Genomic DNA, 13,854 nt, shown 5'->3' with positions numbered 1-13,854 from the left:
AGCCTGCTCTGGGCCCCAACAGCTAGACAATGGCAGGGTTGTGCCTCCGTCTAAATTTATCTCCCAAGACAGCAGGCTCAGATCTGCCAGGGTCAGTGGAGTGTTCAGGCCTCTCTTTCCTGCTTCTCCCACCCACTCAGCCGCCCCCTCCCAGCATTCCGAGTCTCCCCTTACAATGGGGGCAGGAGGGTAGTGACCTGGCCCTGGCCCTAGGAAGGGGGAGGGGAGAGATCGGAGGTCCTGGAGCAGAGGTGGAGGTCAGCTGGGCAGGGCAGCAGGCACTGAGGCAGCAGCCACTGGGTCAGTGCAGCCAAACGGGGTGTCAGGAAGATTAAGAACCCAGATGCTGTGCAGGCCACAGGCACAAGGACATGAGTGGCTGGAGCCGACAGACAAAGGGGCCAAAGAATCTTATCGCCCGCCTGGATTAAGGAGGGGGTCCGGGCCCGAGGGAGCAGGGCAGCTTGGGGGAAGGCCTCTCTGGTCTTTAAGCTGCCGGTGGCAAGAGCAAAGTTTCTGGCCTCTGAGCCAAACATCCAGCACAGCCCCTTCAGCGCCTGGGAGTGATGGGAGGAGGCAGCTGTGACGTGGACCGTGCAGGCAGAAGGCTCTACCCCCAGCCCCCGGTGCACCTAAGCACCTAAGCTCAGGAGACGGGGGAGAAGAGAGGAAGAGACCAGACGCCAAACACGAACAGAGAAGAAGCAGGCAAAAGCCACGTTCCAAGAAAGAGAAATAGAAAACGTCTGCAATTATTCTGTGCCTTGGTTTCCTCTTGCAACTGGCAGGATCCCACTGGGTGGAGGCCCAGGACACTGGACGCCTACCAGGGCCCCCAGTAAAGGTCAGCTGAACTGAAATTGGAGGAGAAGCAGAGAAAGACGGGGTGGGGAGGCAGAGGCAAGGGGCAGGACTCACCGGCCACGAAGTCGCCGAAGCCGATGGTGGAGATGGTGATGAAGGAGTAGTAGAGGCCCTCGATGTAGTTCCACTCCTCCGTCACCATGAACACGAAGGGTGGGATCACCAGGTGGACCAGCACGCCCCACAGGATGAAGATGGCCGTGCATGTGATCTGCGCCTTGCGCTGAGGGGGAAGGGTAGGGAGACCAAGTCAGACGGCGGTGGAGACCGGGGGGACCCCAGCAGAGCACCCAGAGGGCCGAGGAGGCAGCCAGAGGGGAGGCCGGCTGCACGCCAGGCCTGGGAGGCTCACTGCCCAGGGGAGCGGGGTGATGCTCCCAGCCTCGCCCAGGAGGGCAGCGGGCTCTGAAACCTCTCCCTTGCCATCTGTCCTGACACTTCTGTCCAATCCTTGGACCCTTCCCACCCCCCGCATCACCTGCCAGGATCCCCACCCCCCATCTCTGCCCAGGACCTAGGGTTGGGGACATACCAGGCTCACGCCTCTCTTGGTGAGGAACTGGCCCAGCCTCTTGGCACGTCCCCCGAAGAACTTGCCCAGGGCACTGATCCATGTCAGACAGAGCGGCACCCCAAAGAGACCATAGAAGACACAGAAGAGGCGCCCGGCGGGGGTCTTGGGGGCCACGTTGCCATAGCCTGAGGAAAAAGAAGACAGTGAGGCCAACAGAGCCACAGCGGGGGTGATGGACCCAGACTCGGAGTGGCACCTGCCTCCACGGCCCCCCCCCCCACCGCCACACACCCAGCCTGAGGAAAGCCCATTCCCTAAGATCACTTGACACTGATTAATATCAACGTTTCAGAAATGAAATTTCCCTTGACCATGCTATGATCATGACCATTTATAGCAATTATGATGGTATGGGCGATGTCTCCTGCATCAGACTGGGAGCTCCCTGAAGGTGGACTAAGTCTCCACCATTAGCAAGTCCTCCACGAGTCCGTATGGCACCCTTGCACAAGTTACAAGGCACAAGTTAGTAGTTCCTCTGGGTAGACACCCCAGAAGCACCGTGGTAGATGGTCTCCAAAGACGGCGATTCTTAATTCCGTCCCTTCTTATGCTCGCATCAAGCTGGCCTCTAATTCCCCTCCCTCTGAATCTGGGCTTTAGTGACCTGTTCATGGAATGTGGCAGAAGTGACCCTGAGTCAGTTAAGTCCTTATCAGAAGCCTTGTTGCTTCTCCCCTTGATCTCCTGAAATGTTCACTTTGAGGAGTCTCCCTCTTGAAACCCAGCAGCCGTACTGTGAGATGCTCAATCATCCCCAGCTAAGCTCCCCAGCAACAGCCAGCATCAACTACCAAACATGGGATAGAAGAAGCCATCTTGGACTTCCAGCCAACTGGGCTTTTGGATGACCACGGCCCCAGCCACTCCAACTACCACTGCATCAGAGACCTCAAGCAAGAACCAACCAGCCAAACCCCGTCAACTCACAGAATGGCCAACAATAATAATAAGTTGTGTTTTAAGCCACTAACTTCTGAGGTGGTTGGTTATGCAGTCATAGATGACCAGAACAGACACCCAGACTGGTGAATAAGCACGGGGTGCATTTGTGCAGTGAGCAACCTGCTCGACCTCTGGCTGTCAAGCTGTGTCATTTCTACTCCAAGAGCCCAGGTCAGGACTTCTAGAAAACAGTCTCCTAAGCATGGCCAGTCACCAAGGACTTACTAAATCTCCAGGGACGTGTCAAAAGGACAGAGTGCAACTGGCCTGATTTTAACCTTGACAAGGCCATGTGACCAGAGCTGGACTCTTACAGGATTCTGGGGAGCTCGGACGTGGAAGTAGGTATCCTGAAGGTCCCAGAAGACTTACCGATGGTGGTAATGACCGTGGCTGCAAAAATCATTGCGTTGGGCCAGTTCCAGTTGTTGAAGGTCTGGTTCCCTGTGATGGCCACGCCCTGTCCTGCAGCATCAGATACTATCTAAAAAGAGAGACACAATGAAGGTCAGAGAAGAGGTCAGCACTTTATGAACCCCCTTATAAGCATTCTTATTTAATCATCACAATAACAAAGTGACAGTTACTGTCTCCAATTTGTAGGTGGTGAAACATTTTATAGAGGATCAGAGAGGTTAAGTGATTTGCCCGAGGTCACACAGCTGGTAAGAATATGAACCCTGGCAATCCGGCTCCAAAGTGCCTTCTCTCACTGAGCCAGTGCTTCTCAAACTTACTAAAATCACCTGGAGGACTTCTTTAGTACAGCCTGCTGGGCCCCACCTCCAGAGGTTGATTCAGTAGGTCTGGGAGGGAGTCAGAGAATGTGCATTTCTAACAGGGTTCCAGGTGATGCTGATGTTGTGGTCCCGGGACCACAGTTTGAGAACCGCAGCAGACTCTTCTGCCTCTGAAAGAAGGCAGATGTGATGCAGACAAACAGGAGGACCTCTGGAAAAGCATTCTACTGCAGGGTTGGCCTGGGAGGGACTGCCCCCCACACCCGACATGCCTTTCACCCCCACTGTCCGGACACCTGCTAAGGTCAGCTCGGTAAGCTCTTGGGTCTGTCCTCCGAGGGCAGACACATCAGCTGGCCTCCTTTCTCCCATGCCTGGGGCTCTGTCCTCTCCCCACTACAAGCTCCCCCTTCCCTCCCTTCTCTGGATCCCTTTCTCTCTGCCCTGGGCTGAGCAACTTCAAGGTTTGGGCCAGGACAGGTCATCAGAAGGTGGTGTGTACTTTTCAGGGTGACTCGAATTCATGCTATCAGTCCCCACGGAGCTCCCGGCAACTGTGGGTGGCAGCAGGTGGGAGGTCACCTGGGCAAGTGCACTGGGAGGCCCCCAGAGAGGCCTTCCTTATCTGTTCCAGGAACACGGACAGCTGCCAAACCTGCTCACCGACCAGGCCCTGCCTGTACCCCATCCTTCAGTGCTACCTCCCTTCACCCACACCCACCACTGGCAGGACCGGGACCTCAGAAGGCGGCTCCCGAGGAGGGGCCAGGATCCACTCTCAATTTGGGGTCCTGCCCCTGCCCCCTAGGAGAGCCCCAGGATGGACCACCTCAGAAACCAGAAACTCAGCCAAATTCCCTCTAAAAATCAAGCCTAAGACTGAGAAAAGACAGAGAAGTGAAGGATGGAAGCAGGAGGGAGATGGAAAACCCGGAGTTCTCCCTGCGGCACGACTGAAGTTTGGTGAGAAAAGAGGGAAGGGTGGGTTGTCCTGAAGGAATGTGCAGTTTGCAGCGGCAGGCCTGTGTAAACGGATCTGCAGACTTTGTAAGGAATTTTCCATGATGACGTGCTCATCTGACAGGCCGTCAAACCACAGGGCTCACCGCCCTGCCTCCCCCTGCTATTTCCTGAGCATCTCTCTGCAAAGTGGGAAGTGGGGACGGCTGCCTTCACCTGCCCTCAAGAGAGCGGCCGCCAAGCCGGCCAGGCCACTTCCACGCAAAAGCACCAGGACGTTCAGATACGAAGAGGCCAACAGGTCTATCCTGTTGGAGGTCCACCCAAAAGGTTTTCTAAACCATGAAATCCACGTTCGAAACAGGAGAATGAAAAGTCCCAGGGCCCTGGATGTTAATGTTAAACAGATGGCAGGGAAAGCAGAACTGCTCAGCTCCCTTTGGCCGCAGCCTTTGTTATCTCAGATATCCATCTTCGGGGGTGGGGGGGATGGGGGGGATGGGGGGGTTAGTGCAGCATCGTCAGGAAGCGCAGCCCAAGACGGATGACAACTGACCAGGAAATCATGGGACTGGGGCACCACCCCTGGTCATCCCCATGGAATCCCGGAGGAACAGGAAAGATGTCAGAAGACAACTTGCCCCCTGCCACCCTACCCCCGCCTTCTCCTACGAACGAAAAGGGTGGATTCTAGAAACTCAAACCTGAACTCTTGCTGACTCTTCTTTGGAGACAGCAGAACACCTGGCATATTCAAAGAGGAAGCGGTGGGCACTGGAAGCTACTAGCACAGGTTCACCAGAGCACGTCATGCTCAGCTAAGTGCGTCTCCCACTCCAGAGAGGCTGCAAAGCCTTGAAGTTCAGTGGAATGCAGTCAATCTGGATAGCAGCAAGGCAACTGAACAGATGGGCTTAAAGATATTCACGTGGACAAGACAGAGAAATGTAGGGAGGAACCGGGGTTAATCCGGGTCCACGTAAAGGCAGATAAACAACCCCAAGAAGTACTGATCTTTATCCGCCGGGCCTGAGGTCTCCATTATCATGCCAAAGGCCAGGCCTCTTCAATCTTTTAATTTACAACACAGTAAGGACAAAGATGGCTGCCCAGTTTAATCTGCAAAGGATGCAAAACTGTGACAAGGCTGGGATGGGAAGACAGCTAACACACTGCAACGGCAGTTTGGGACTCAAAATCATCTGGACTGGAAAAATGGGCCCAAACTAACAAGATATGGCTGTCTTTAAAATTTTTCATGTCTTACACTTTGGGTTAGAAGGCACTGACCCATACAGGGTTGAAGGGGAAAGTCCTTGGGTTTCAGCTGACCACAAACCAACAAACACTGGCGTGGCTGCCAAAAGAAAAGTAAATACAATCTCAGGCAGTGTCGATACCTTCTCTCTCCAGGGCTGGGAGGCAACGAGCCCACTGTCCTCTGCAGGTCAGGCCACATGGGGGGCACTCTGTTCCATTCTTGGGTGTCGGACTTCACGATATGTTAACCAGTGGGCCAAGGTCCCAGAGGGAAAGGGGGTGGCTTTTTTGGATGACGAGCTACCTCAGAATGGACTGCCCTTGGCAGTCATCCATTTCCGATAATGGAAGGTGTTTAGACCCAGGGAGACCAGCACACATCAGCGATGGTGAAGGTGTGACTGGAACAGGGGTTCTCAACTGGGGTGGTAGCACCCTCTGGAAGTGTTTGGAAATGCTGCCTGAGTATGTGCCTTGTATATGCCAGGCACTGTTCCGGGCACCGGGGAGAGAGCAGTGAAGGGACGAAACCCCTGTCCTCCCACACATCTACTCTAGTGGATGCTGGGGATGCTCCTGACATGAGGCGAGCAGGGACCAGAGAGGTGAGATGCCCTGCCACCCACAGGACAGCCCCACATGCCACGTCCACGCTGCCCCCACTGAGATAACACTGGATGGATTGCCAAAGGTGATCTGCGACTTGGGAATCGCTTAGTCAGTGCTAAGGAGACATCAAACGTAAGAGCTGGCAAAACAGGGTAACCGAAGAGGGCATTACGGTTGGGAGCTTTGCAGTAGAAAGGCTGGCGTCCTGCTCTTCACCCCACCAATGGTGTGTCCTTTGGGGCACAGCCCTCAGACCCAGCCTCTAGCCCTGGGTTATCAGGGAGCCACAGCCCCATGCGCTGTCCCCCTGACCTCCGTTATCTCTCCATGGTCACCCAGAGCGGGGGCAGGCAAAGGGGACATTCTGAAGGGCCCTAAGTCCCCCAGGGCCAGAAGCACTACTCACCCTTACAACAGGCCAGTGGCGGTAGTTATGTCCACTGGTCAGGTCAGGAGACTGTGGCTGAGAGGTTAACTGGCAGAAGTGGGCCAGGTTCTAGATGGTCTCTTGCAAGTCAGCCCGGCTCCCCACCCCTCTCCCTTCGCTGCTCTCCCTGTCCCTGGACGCCCCCAGCACCCCTGTTGTTGCCTTCTCTCTGCCCACGGGTCCCAAGCAGCTGGCCTGGGAATCAGCTTGGCTCCATCCCAGTGATGGGGAGACAGGCAGGATTTTAGTGCTGCTGTGCATCAGACCCCTCTTGCTGGGGCTTTTCTATATATTCCCTAACGGGCTCTTCCTGCGATTCTGCCAGGCATCACTTGACAGAGGAGGAAAGCTAGGCTCGGGGAGCAGAGGTCCGGATGTGAACTTGGGCTGCCTGCTCCCTGCTCCCACCCCGTGCTGCTGTGGCTTCAGTCGGAACACCTCACTGGTGACGGTCAGGGTCAGGGTCCCGCCGGCCGATGGAGAGGTCTCCCAGAACAGAGGGGCTTGACCCAGGACTGAGGCCGTCCCCGGGTGAGGGGGAGCCATCGGACACAGCATCCCGTCCCCCGGGGTTAGGGAAACAGCTTTCTCAGGAGGAGACGGCCCCTGTTCACTCACAGGATTCTTTAACTTGGCTTCCAAATTCACACAAGACAACATCTTCGTTTTCCACATACCCCTAGAGAACGACGGGAGAGGGGGATCCCGCACACAGCCCAGGCCCGGCTCTGGCTTGAGGCTGGAATAGAGCTCTCCTCCCCGCCTGTCACCCTCATAATAAAGCGGCTGTGATTTACTGAGAGGTTACTATGCACCAAACGTGCTGAGCACTTTATGTGCCTTCAGCTCATCTTTAAGGAGGAAAGAATCCTGCTGGGAAGACACCATAATCTTTTCCATTTTGCAAACAAGGATTTAAGGCCGAGAAGTTAAGAAAGTAGCCTAAGGTCAGGATGCTAAAAGCAAGGAAGCCAGGAGTAGAGCCTGCCCCATCTGGGTCCTGGCCACTGGTACCCCACCCCTGTCCCACACAGGCCACAGGAAGGAGGCCAGTGCATACCTCCACCCCTTCGCACCACCTGGAAAAACAGTGCCCTAAAACCAGCCCATCCACTCGGACCTGAGCCCTCCGGGAGGAGACATTCCCGCCCCTGCCTGTGGCTTCAGGCAACATGCTGCCCCAGACACCACCCTCCCAGAATCTCGCTGTCCATGCAATCTGGCTTCCCCACGGCGCCTCATCTCCCAGGGATCCGGGGTTTCCTGTGCAGAGGCAGTGCCAGGCCTCCCCATCCTGGAGATTCATTCTGCAGAGTTGCAGGGAGGGCACATCCCGTACCTGGTGCCCACCTGCAGACACGGGCAGCGGGGCTGAGGTCGGGCCTTTGCCTTCATCAGGCCAGTGGGGGAAACAAGTCCAGGTGGCAGCCTGCCTATGGACAGCAGCTAGGGGCACCCACAGGGCCACCGCCCTCCCTGCCTCCAGCTCCCGCGGCAGACCTCACGCTCAGGTCACAGGGCCCCTTCCTGCCATGTAGGATCAGCCCCAAGGATGCCCTGGATGCCAGCCTCCACTGGATCTGCACTGCGTCAAGGTACACAAGCGGACGTCCCTCAGCATCCTTGGCTGCATCCATCCCTAATTCATTCCGCCTCCGCTCACTTGGTCCCTCTGGCCTGGAAGGGGAATGAGACCAATGTCATGTGTGCACGGTGCTTGGCGGAGTAGGAAGAACCTTTAATGTCCCTCTCACCTGGCCCTCCCAGCCACCTTGGGAGGTGGGCAGGGCATGGTTGATTACTCCTCATTTCATAGATGATAGTTCCTATTTGAATAGTAGCTGATATTTGAGCACCTATTTTATGACAGGCACCAATCACAGCACTTTAAATCACTCAGCTTGTTGAGTCTCTACAACCTTGTAATGTAGGTACTCTCACCTCCATTTACAGCTGAGGAAAATGAGGCACAGAGGCTAACTAAGTAACTTGCTAGGCAGTGGTAGAGTCGGAGTGTGAACCCAGGCAGTCTGGCTCTTGACTCCTGTGCCGTCCACAGCTGGGAAGAGGGGACAGGGAGTGCAGGGTGGGCTTCTCAGCTACAGAAGTGAAGCTGGGTCTCTAGAACACAACCAGGCAAACGCAAGGGAAACATCCATGGGAATGCAGAGACCACCCCCCAGAAGGTAAGCTCCATGAGGGCAGGACTTTTATCTGTGGTATCGCCAGAGCTGAGGACACTGCCTGGCACATAGTAGGTGCTCAACAAACATTTGTTAAAGAAGTGAGTAAATGATCTTGAATGAATGAGGATATCTTCTCTGACCTCGACTGACTCACCCTCTCACGTCCTTCAACACCTTCCTAGCATTATTCTGCAGGTGGATTTAATAAGTTCATCAGCAACAAGGGGCAGGGCTTTATCCAGCAAGAGGGCGGGAAGCACAGTCAGACCCCAGTAAGACTGTGGCTGGCGGGGTCAGCGGGTGAATGCAGGGCTGCTGGAACCAACAGCATCCAACTGGTGTCAGGGGTGGAGGGAAGGGTGTGGTCAGCAGGCTGCAGGAACAGAGGGCAGGGGGCTGAAGGTCCTGGGGGTCGGGGGCTGGGAAGGGGCGAGGTGAGGGAGGCAAACAAAAGCCCCCTCGTCCAAGAGGGCAGAGCAGGTGGCAGTGGGGCTGGGAGAGTCCCTGGGGTGACTGGAGGGACCGTCCTTCCTGCAGGAAGGGGAGGCCTGCCCCCTCCGGAAACTCTCCTAGGGGGCTGTGGACGTGTGGAGAGCAGGGAAAGGAATATAAAGGGGAGCAACAGGCCTCTCTCTCGAACCAGACCTGGCCCTCTCCTGGGAGCTCATGGAAATGTGGGGCTGACCTGGGTGGAGCTGACCTGGGTGTGACTTGGGCAGGGGGCGGTCCTCTCTCAATTGCTGGCACCAAGTCTCTGGGTAAATAACAGCCTATCAGCCTTAATTTCTCCATCTGCCAAAAAGAGCACCTACCCCAAACATATGAAAAGCACCTAGGACACTGGAAGCACCGAATGAACGCACCTGCAGTCAGTGTCATGAGGAAACCAGACCCACTGGTGACTTGACACCCCGGGCGGAAGACCGCTTGTCCCCAAAGGTAAATCAAAGGTCGAGGGGTTTACTTCTCCGCACCTGCAGGACAGGCCTGGGTGAGAACAGGGACACCGAGGCTCAGCAGGTAGGTGCTCCTGGGCCCCTGGACAGCTAGTCGGGGGACCCGAGGGTCGGGGTGTGCGTTAAGGCTCCCCCTGAGGTGGCAGAGGCACACCCAGGATGTGCCACCCCATCCGTCATTAGGCCCATCTCTCCGGACCTCTGCCCGCCAGAGGCTCCCAGCCACCCTGGCCGGTTTCCCGCACAGCCAAGCAAGGCAGGCCGGCTGCGGAGGGAGCAGGGCCACACGCGGGTCCTCACGCTGCGCTCTCCAGGTGAGGCCGAGGCCAGGCGTGGTGGCTTCTCTGAACCCCAGTCCTGAAGCCCCCGCCAAGCTGCCCCCAGCTTCACAAGGCAGCCAAATGCCCATCCGCCCCCTGCTCTCCGGGCTGGGCTCTTCCTTCCTGTGTGTCCACGTCTGTCTGTACGTCCATCTGTTATCTAACAAAGAACCTCCTCAGGGTAGGGGGCCAAGGGAGTTGGGGGCGCTTCTGAACAGAACAGACAGAAGTGGAGATTAGTAAACCTAACGCAGGCACCTTTCAGGCAAATATATTTAGAGTTTGGGCTTGTTCAGAACAATGTTTTTGACATTCTTTAACACCACGAGCTGATGAACAGATAAAGGGGGCAGGGGAGGACCCCAGATCCCATGTACTGGGGGCTCCCTGCCGCAGTGTAAGGAGGGGGAGTGGGCAGAGCTCATTTGTCCAGCTGTTTGGCCAGCCCTCCCTCTGACCATCTTTCGGGGACTCTTGGCAGACCCAAAGTACCTTGGCAAGAAGGTGAGCACCTGTTACCTCTCTTATTCCCACGACGAATTAGAGGACTGAAGACTATTATCTAAGCCCTCAATTATCTCCACTCCTCTCACTCTTCTTCTCTCACGCTGACTCAGCTTCTCAAACCTTCCTAAAGTGGGGGTGGGGGAGGGGCATGGGAATTGTTTCCAGATGCTACACTGAGGCTCGGAGACCTTGGGTACCACCCAGTCCCTGAGGCAGCGGCTCTCATTCCCAGCTGCCCAATGGAACCACCTGGGAGTTTAAATACATACAATGCCTGGGCCTCACTCGCAGCTACTCTGTGCAGTGGACCTGGGCGCCGAGTGGCTAACAAGCTCCACAGGTGATTCATCCCCTCACCGCTGCCTAAGTCGGGGTGATGAGTGTGGGTGCCGGGCTCAGCCTTCCAGCTCCCCGTCCAGGAGGGCGGATGCGCGGGCAGGGAGAAGGCATCCTCGGTATTCCCCTCGCCCTCTCCCTGCAGCCCAGGTGACCAGGTGTGGCTCAGAGGGCAGGCCCAGTTTATGAGCATGGCACTGGCAAGGGCCCAATGGTGCCACCCTGACACCTACACCAGCTGCAGGCCCGGCTCACCTGGGCCCTGTCTCTCCCAGGCGGGGAGCAGGTGTCTGCGGGTCAGGTGCAGGGACCTGGGGGCAGGGCCGCACCTCCTCTCAGTTACGACCAGACCTGGGCTCTTGTAATGTGGACTTTGCAGACTTCTGTTTGCTGATCTGCATTTTCAGTTTTGTTCCGATGTCTACCCGGATATTTATAATGTTTTTAGCTGAACGAAGGAAAGACAAATTGTTGGAGGCTTGGTTGGTACACTAGGAAGTCAATGTACAACTAGGAAGACCCCGGTTCGGCTCAGGTTGCTTACCGAGACTCTCCAGGAACCCTTGACTTCTGCCAACATGACTTCTCTGTAAAATGAGGAGGTTGGCCTATGACTATGGGGGTTCCCCTGTCTGGGGACAATTCACATTTTCCTCTGCCTAGAACCACGACTTCGGGGCCCAGTTCAGCACTTCCCAAGCTCCAGGAAAATCCACAGCACATTCGAGAAAATACATTTCATTCTCAAGACTCAGCTCACTGGCCACCAGCTCCAGCTCTTCCTGAGCCCCCAGCAAGCAGGGCTGCCCGAGTCAGAAGCGAGCCCTATTCCTCATTCCCTCCCAGATCCCACTGCAGGATGAGGAAGGCACCTCACTTCGCCTTGGTCCCTAAAGTAACTTGCCTGGTGCTGGCCAGGCTGCCCTCCCTCAGCCCAGGGAGGAAGCAGCCAGCCAGAGGACGCACCTGGTGTACAAAATACAATCCCCCCCAACCCCAGAAACCCACACACCCTCATCAGGCAAGGTGGAAAGTGGTATCCCACCCTCACCCTCAACGCACGCTTGAGGGGTCGCTACAGTACTGCTTCTTAACTTGGTTGCACGTGGAGATCACCCAGGGGGAGCCTGGGGAAATACTGATGCCTGGGTCCTACCCGCAGCGATTCAGACAGAAATGGCCTGGGGTGTGGACTGGGAACTAGGATGCTTAAAAGCTGCCCCAGGTGACTCTAGTATTATGTACAGCCGATTTCAAAACCACTGCCCCAGACCCGAACTACCCTCACTCCTTGTTAGGGGGAAGGCCTAGTCCAGCCCCGCCCCAGGGGTCAGCACAGCGGCCATGGATGACTGACTGTCCTCCCGTCCACCCTTGGGCTTCCCCTCCTGGGCCATCTCTCAGCAGCCTTTGCAGAGCTCAGAGCTGCTGCGAGGTCTCACGCTCACGGGGAAAGCCCGTGCCAGAGGTGAGCGCGCGTTTTCAGCAGAAACCTCTGGGTTTCCGACTTTCTCAGGCCCGGGAGGCCTGCCTGCACTCAGGAGGGACAATGAAAACAAGGCAGGTGACCCTGCCCCCATTGTTCTCAGGCTGGGACGGTAACACCCCCCCTCCCCCGGGGCAGCTGGGCGCCCCTCCCATGAGAGCTGAGGCCAGGGCAGAGCGGCGCAGTGCAGGGACTGGCTGCCCCGGGAGGGTGGGCTGCGGGGTTTGGCTAAAACAAACAGACAAGGGCTGGTGGGGCCTGAGCTCAGGATGGGATGTCAGCAAGTGTTCTCAGGCACCTGGAGGGCTGAGCTGATGAGTGAGACTGGAAATCCCTGTGTGTGCCGACCCAGGGGACCTCAAGGACCCAGTCCCGGTTCCACAGTCCTGCTGCCTGAGAGCTGGCCCTGGGGAGTAGGAAAGAGCCCCCTCCCACCCAAACACACACACCAGATAAGCCCCTGGAGCCATGTTCTGAAAATCCACTGCCTCATCTTCTGAAGCACTTGGGGCAGGGGGAACGTGCAGTGAGGCTTAAATGACAAGAGGGGCACCTTTCATCCACCTGCAGCTTCCCTACCCCCAATTCACAACCACTGCCCTGCTCTGGGTGGCTGTGGCCCGACCCATGGCCTTGTGCTCGTATCTCTTCCCTATCTGGGACGCCTGGCCTGGATTCATGACCTGGCCCCTTCTCTGCCCCCAGAATCCAGATCCTGGGGGTGTCTGACATCTTTCTACTTTGACTGATGCCAACAGACATCTTCCTACTAGTGGGTCAACAACTCGAGGGCAGGAAATTACTCAGCCAGGACACCTCAAACATGCCAGGTGTGCAGATTACCCCCTCCTTCCCCATAGGGGTATGGGTCACTAGGGAGTGAGAGGTCCATGCAGGGGATTCGGCTCCTGGCTTGTCCTTTCTAGGCAAGCCGGCAAACCTCTCTGGGTCCCGTTCAACTCCTCTGTAACAAGGCTGAGGTGGGCAAAGCCAGCATCTCCCTCCTCCTGGCCAAAACCCCATCCATCAGGCACCTTTCATACCTACCACTCCTCTGACCCTAATTTCACTTGAGACTCAAGACCCTGTGGGCAAGGCAAGCAACATGGATATTGTTATTCCCATTTTGTAACTGAGGAAACTGATCAGAGAGGGCTAGTGACACAGAAGAGCTCACACAGCAAGCTGATGACAAAGCACAGAGAAGAACCAGCCGGAAGCCCCCTGACTCTCAGTCGAGGGCCCTTTGCACCAAACAAGTAAGCCACCCATCCCCCCTCCCGGGACAGGGCTCAGAAATGCCAACCAAAGTGGAGCAGGGAAGGTGAGTGCCGGGAGAGAGGCAGACACGGGTGACAGGTGCTGGAGAGCTGTAAAAGGGTGTGCAGTCACACCCGTGGATCTAATCCTGAGATGATTTCGGATGAGCGTATGCTTGCGCTCTCCCCTCACCCAGAGATGCCTTAGGTTTACCCCAACCTGATAGTGGGGTGGAAGGAGCAAACACGGGAAGTCACCAGCTCTGCAAGGTTTCTAAAAACAGCCCTCAAGCAGGCCGCAAAGGAGGTCGCAGGAACTGCTGACCTGCCATCTCCCCATCCTGGGCTGATGACCTGAAGGGGGTTCAGCAGCAGCTCGGCAGCCCCACCCTGTCTGTGCCAGCCTGCTTCCCCTTCTCCAGAGC

The 13,854-nt window shown here is 56.5% G+C and overlaps 1 protein-coding gene across 5 annotated transcripts in view; it reads right to left on the bottom strand.

The window, feature by feature from the left end:
- The window catches only part of KCNK5 (potassium two pore domain channel subfamily K member 5), a 51,165-nt gene that overhangs the window by 3,825 nt on the left and 33,486 nt on the right, over positions 1-13,854 (bottom strand). For 4 of the 5 annotated variants that reach the window (XR_014251072.1, XM_082414123.1, XM_082414124.1 and 1 more), the window contains 3 exons: positions 2,756-2,867; positions 1,397-1,563; positions 919-1,087 (listed from right to left, as the gene is read on the bottom strand). Coding sequence is in view for 4 of the 5 variants with exons in the window: in XM_082414123.1 (XP_082270249.1) it covers positions 919-1,087; positions 1,397-1,563; positions 2,756-2,867 (448 nt within the window). In the remaining variant the exon portion in view is untranslated. Of the gene's footprint in view, positions 1-918; positions 1,088-1,396; positions 1,564-2,755; positions 2,868-3,120; positions 3,294-13,854 lie in introns of all 5 variants that reach the window. The other variant, XM_082414125.1, reaches the window with a different exon arrangement.

The sequence above is a fragment of the Balaenoptera physalus genome (assembly GCF_965194825.1).
Source record: "Balaenoptera physalus genome assembly, chromosome: 11".
In the NCBI taxonomy this organism is placed as follows: Eukaryota; Metazoa; Chordata; class Mammalia; order Artiodactyla; family Balaenopteridae; genus Balaenoptera; species Balaenoptera physalus.
Note: the sequence above shows the minus strand (reverse complement) of the source record. Positions and strands in the feature narration are given on the sequence as shown.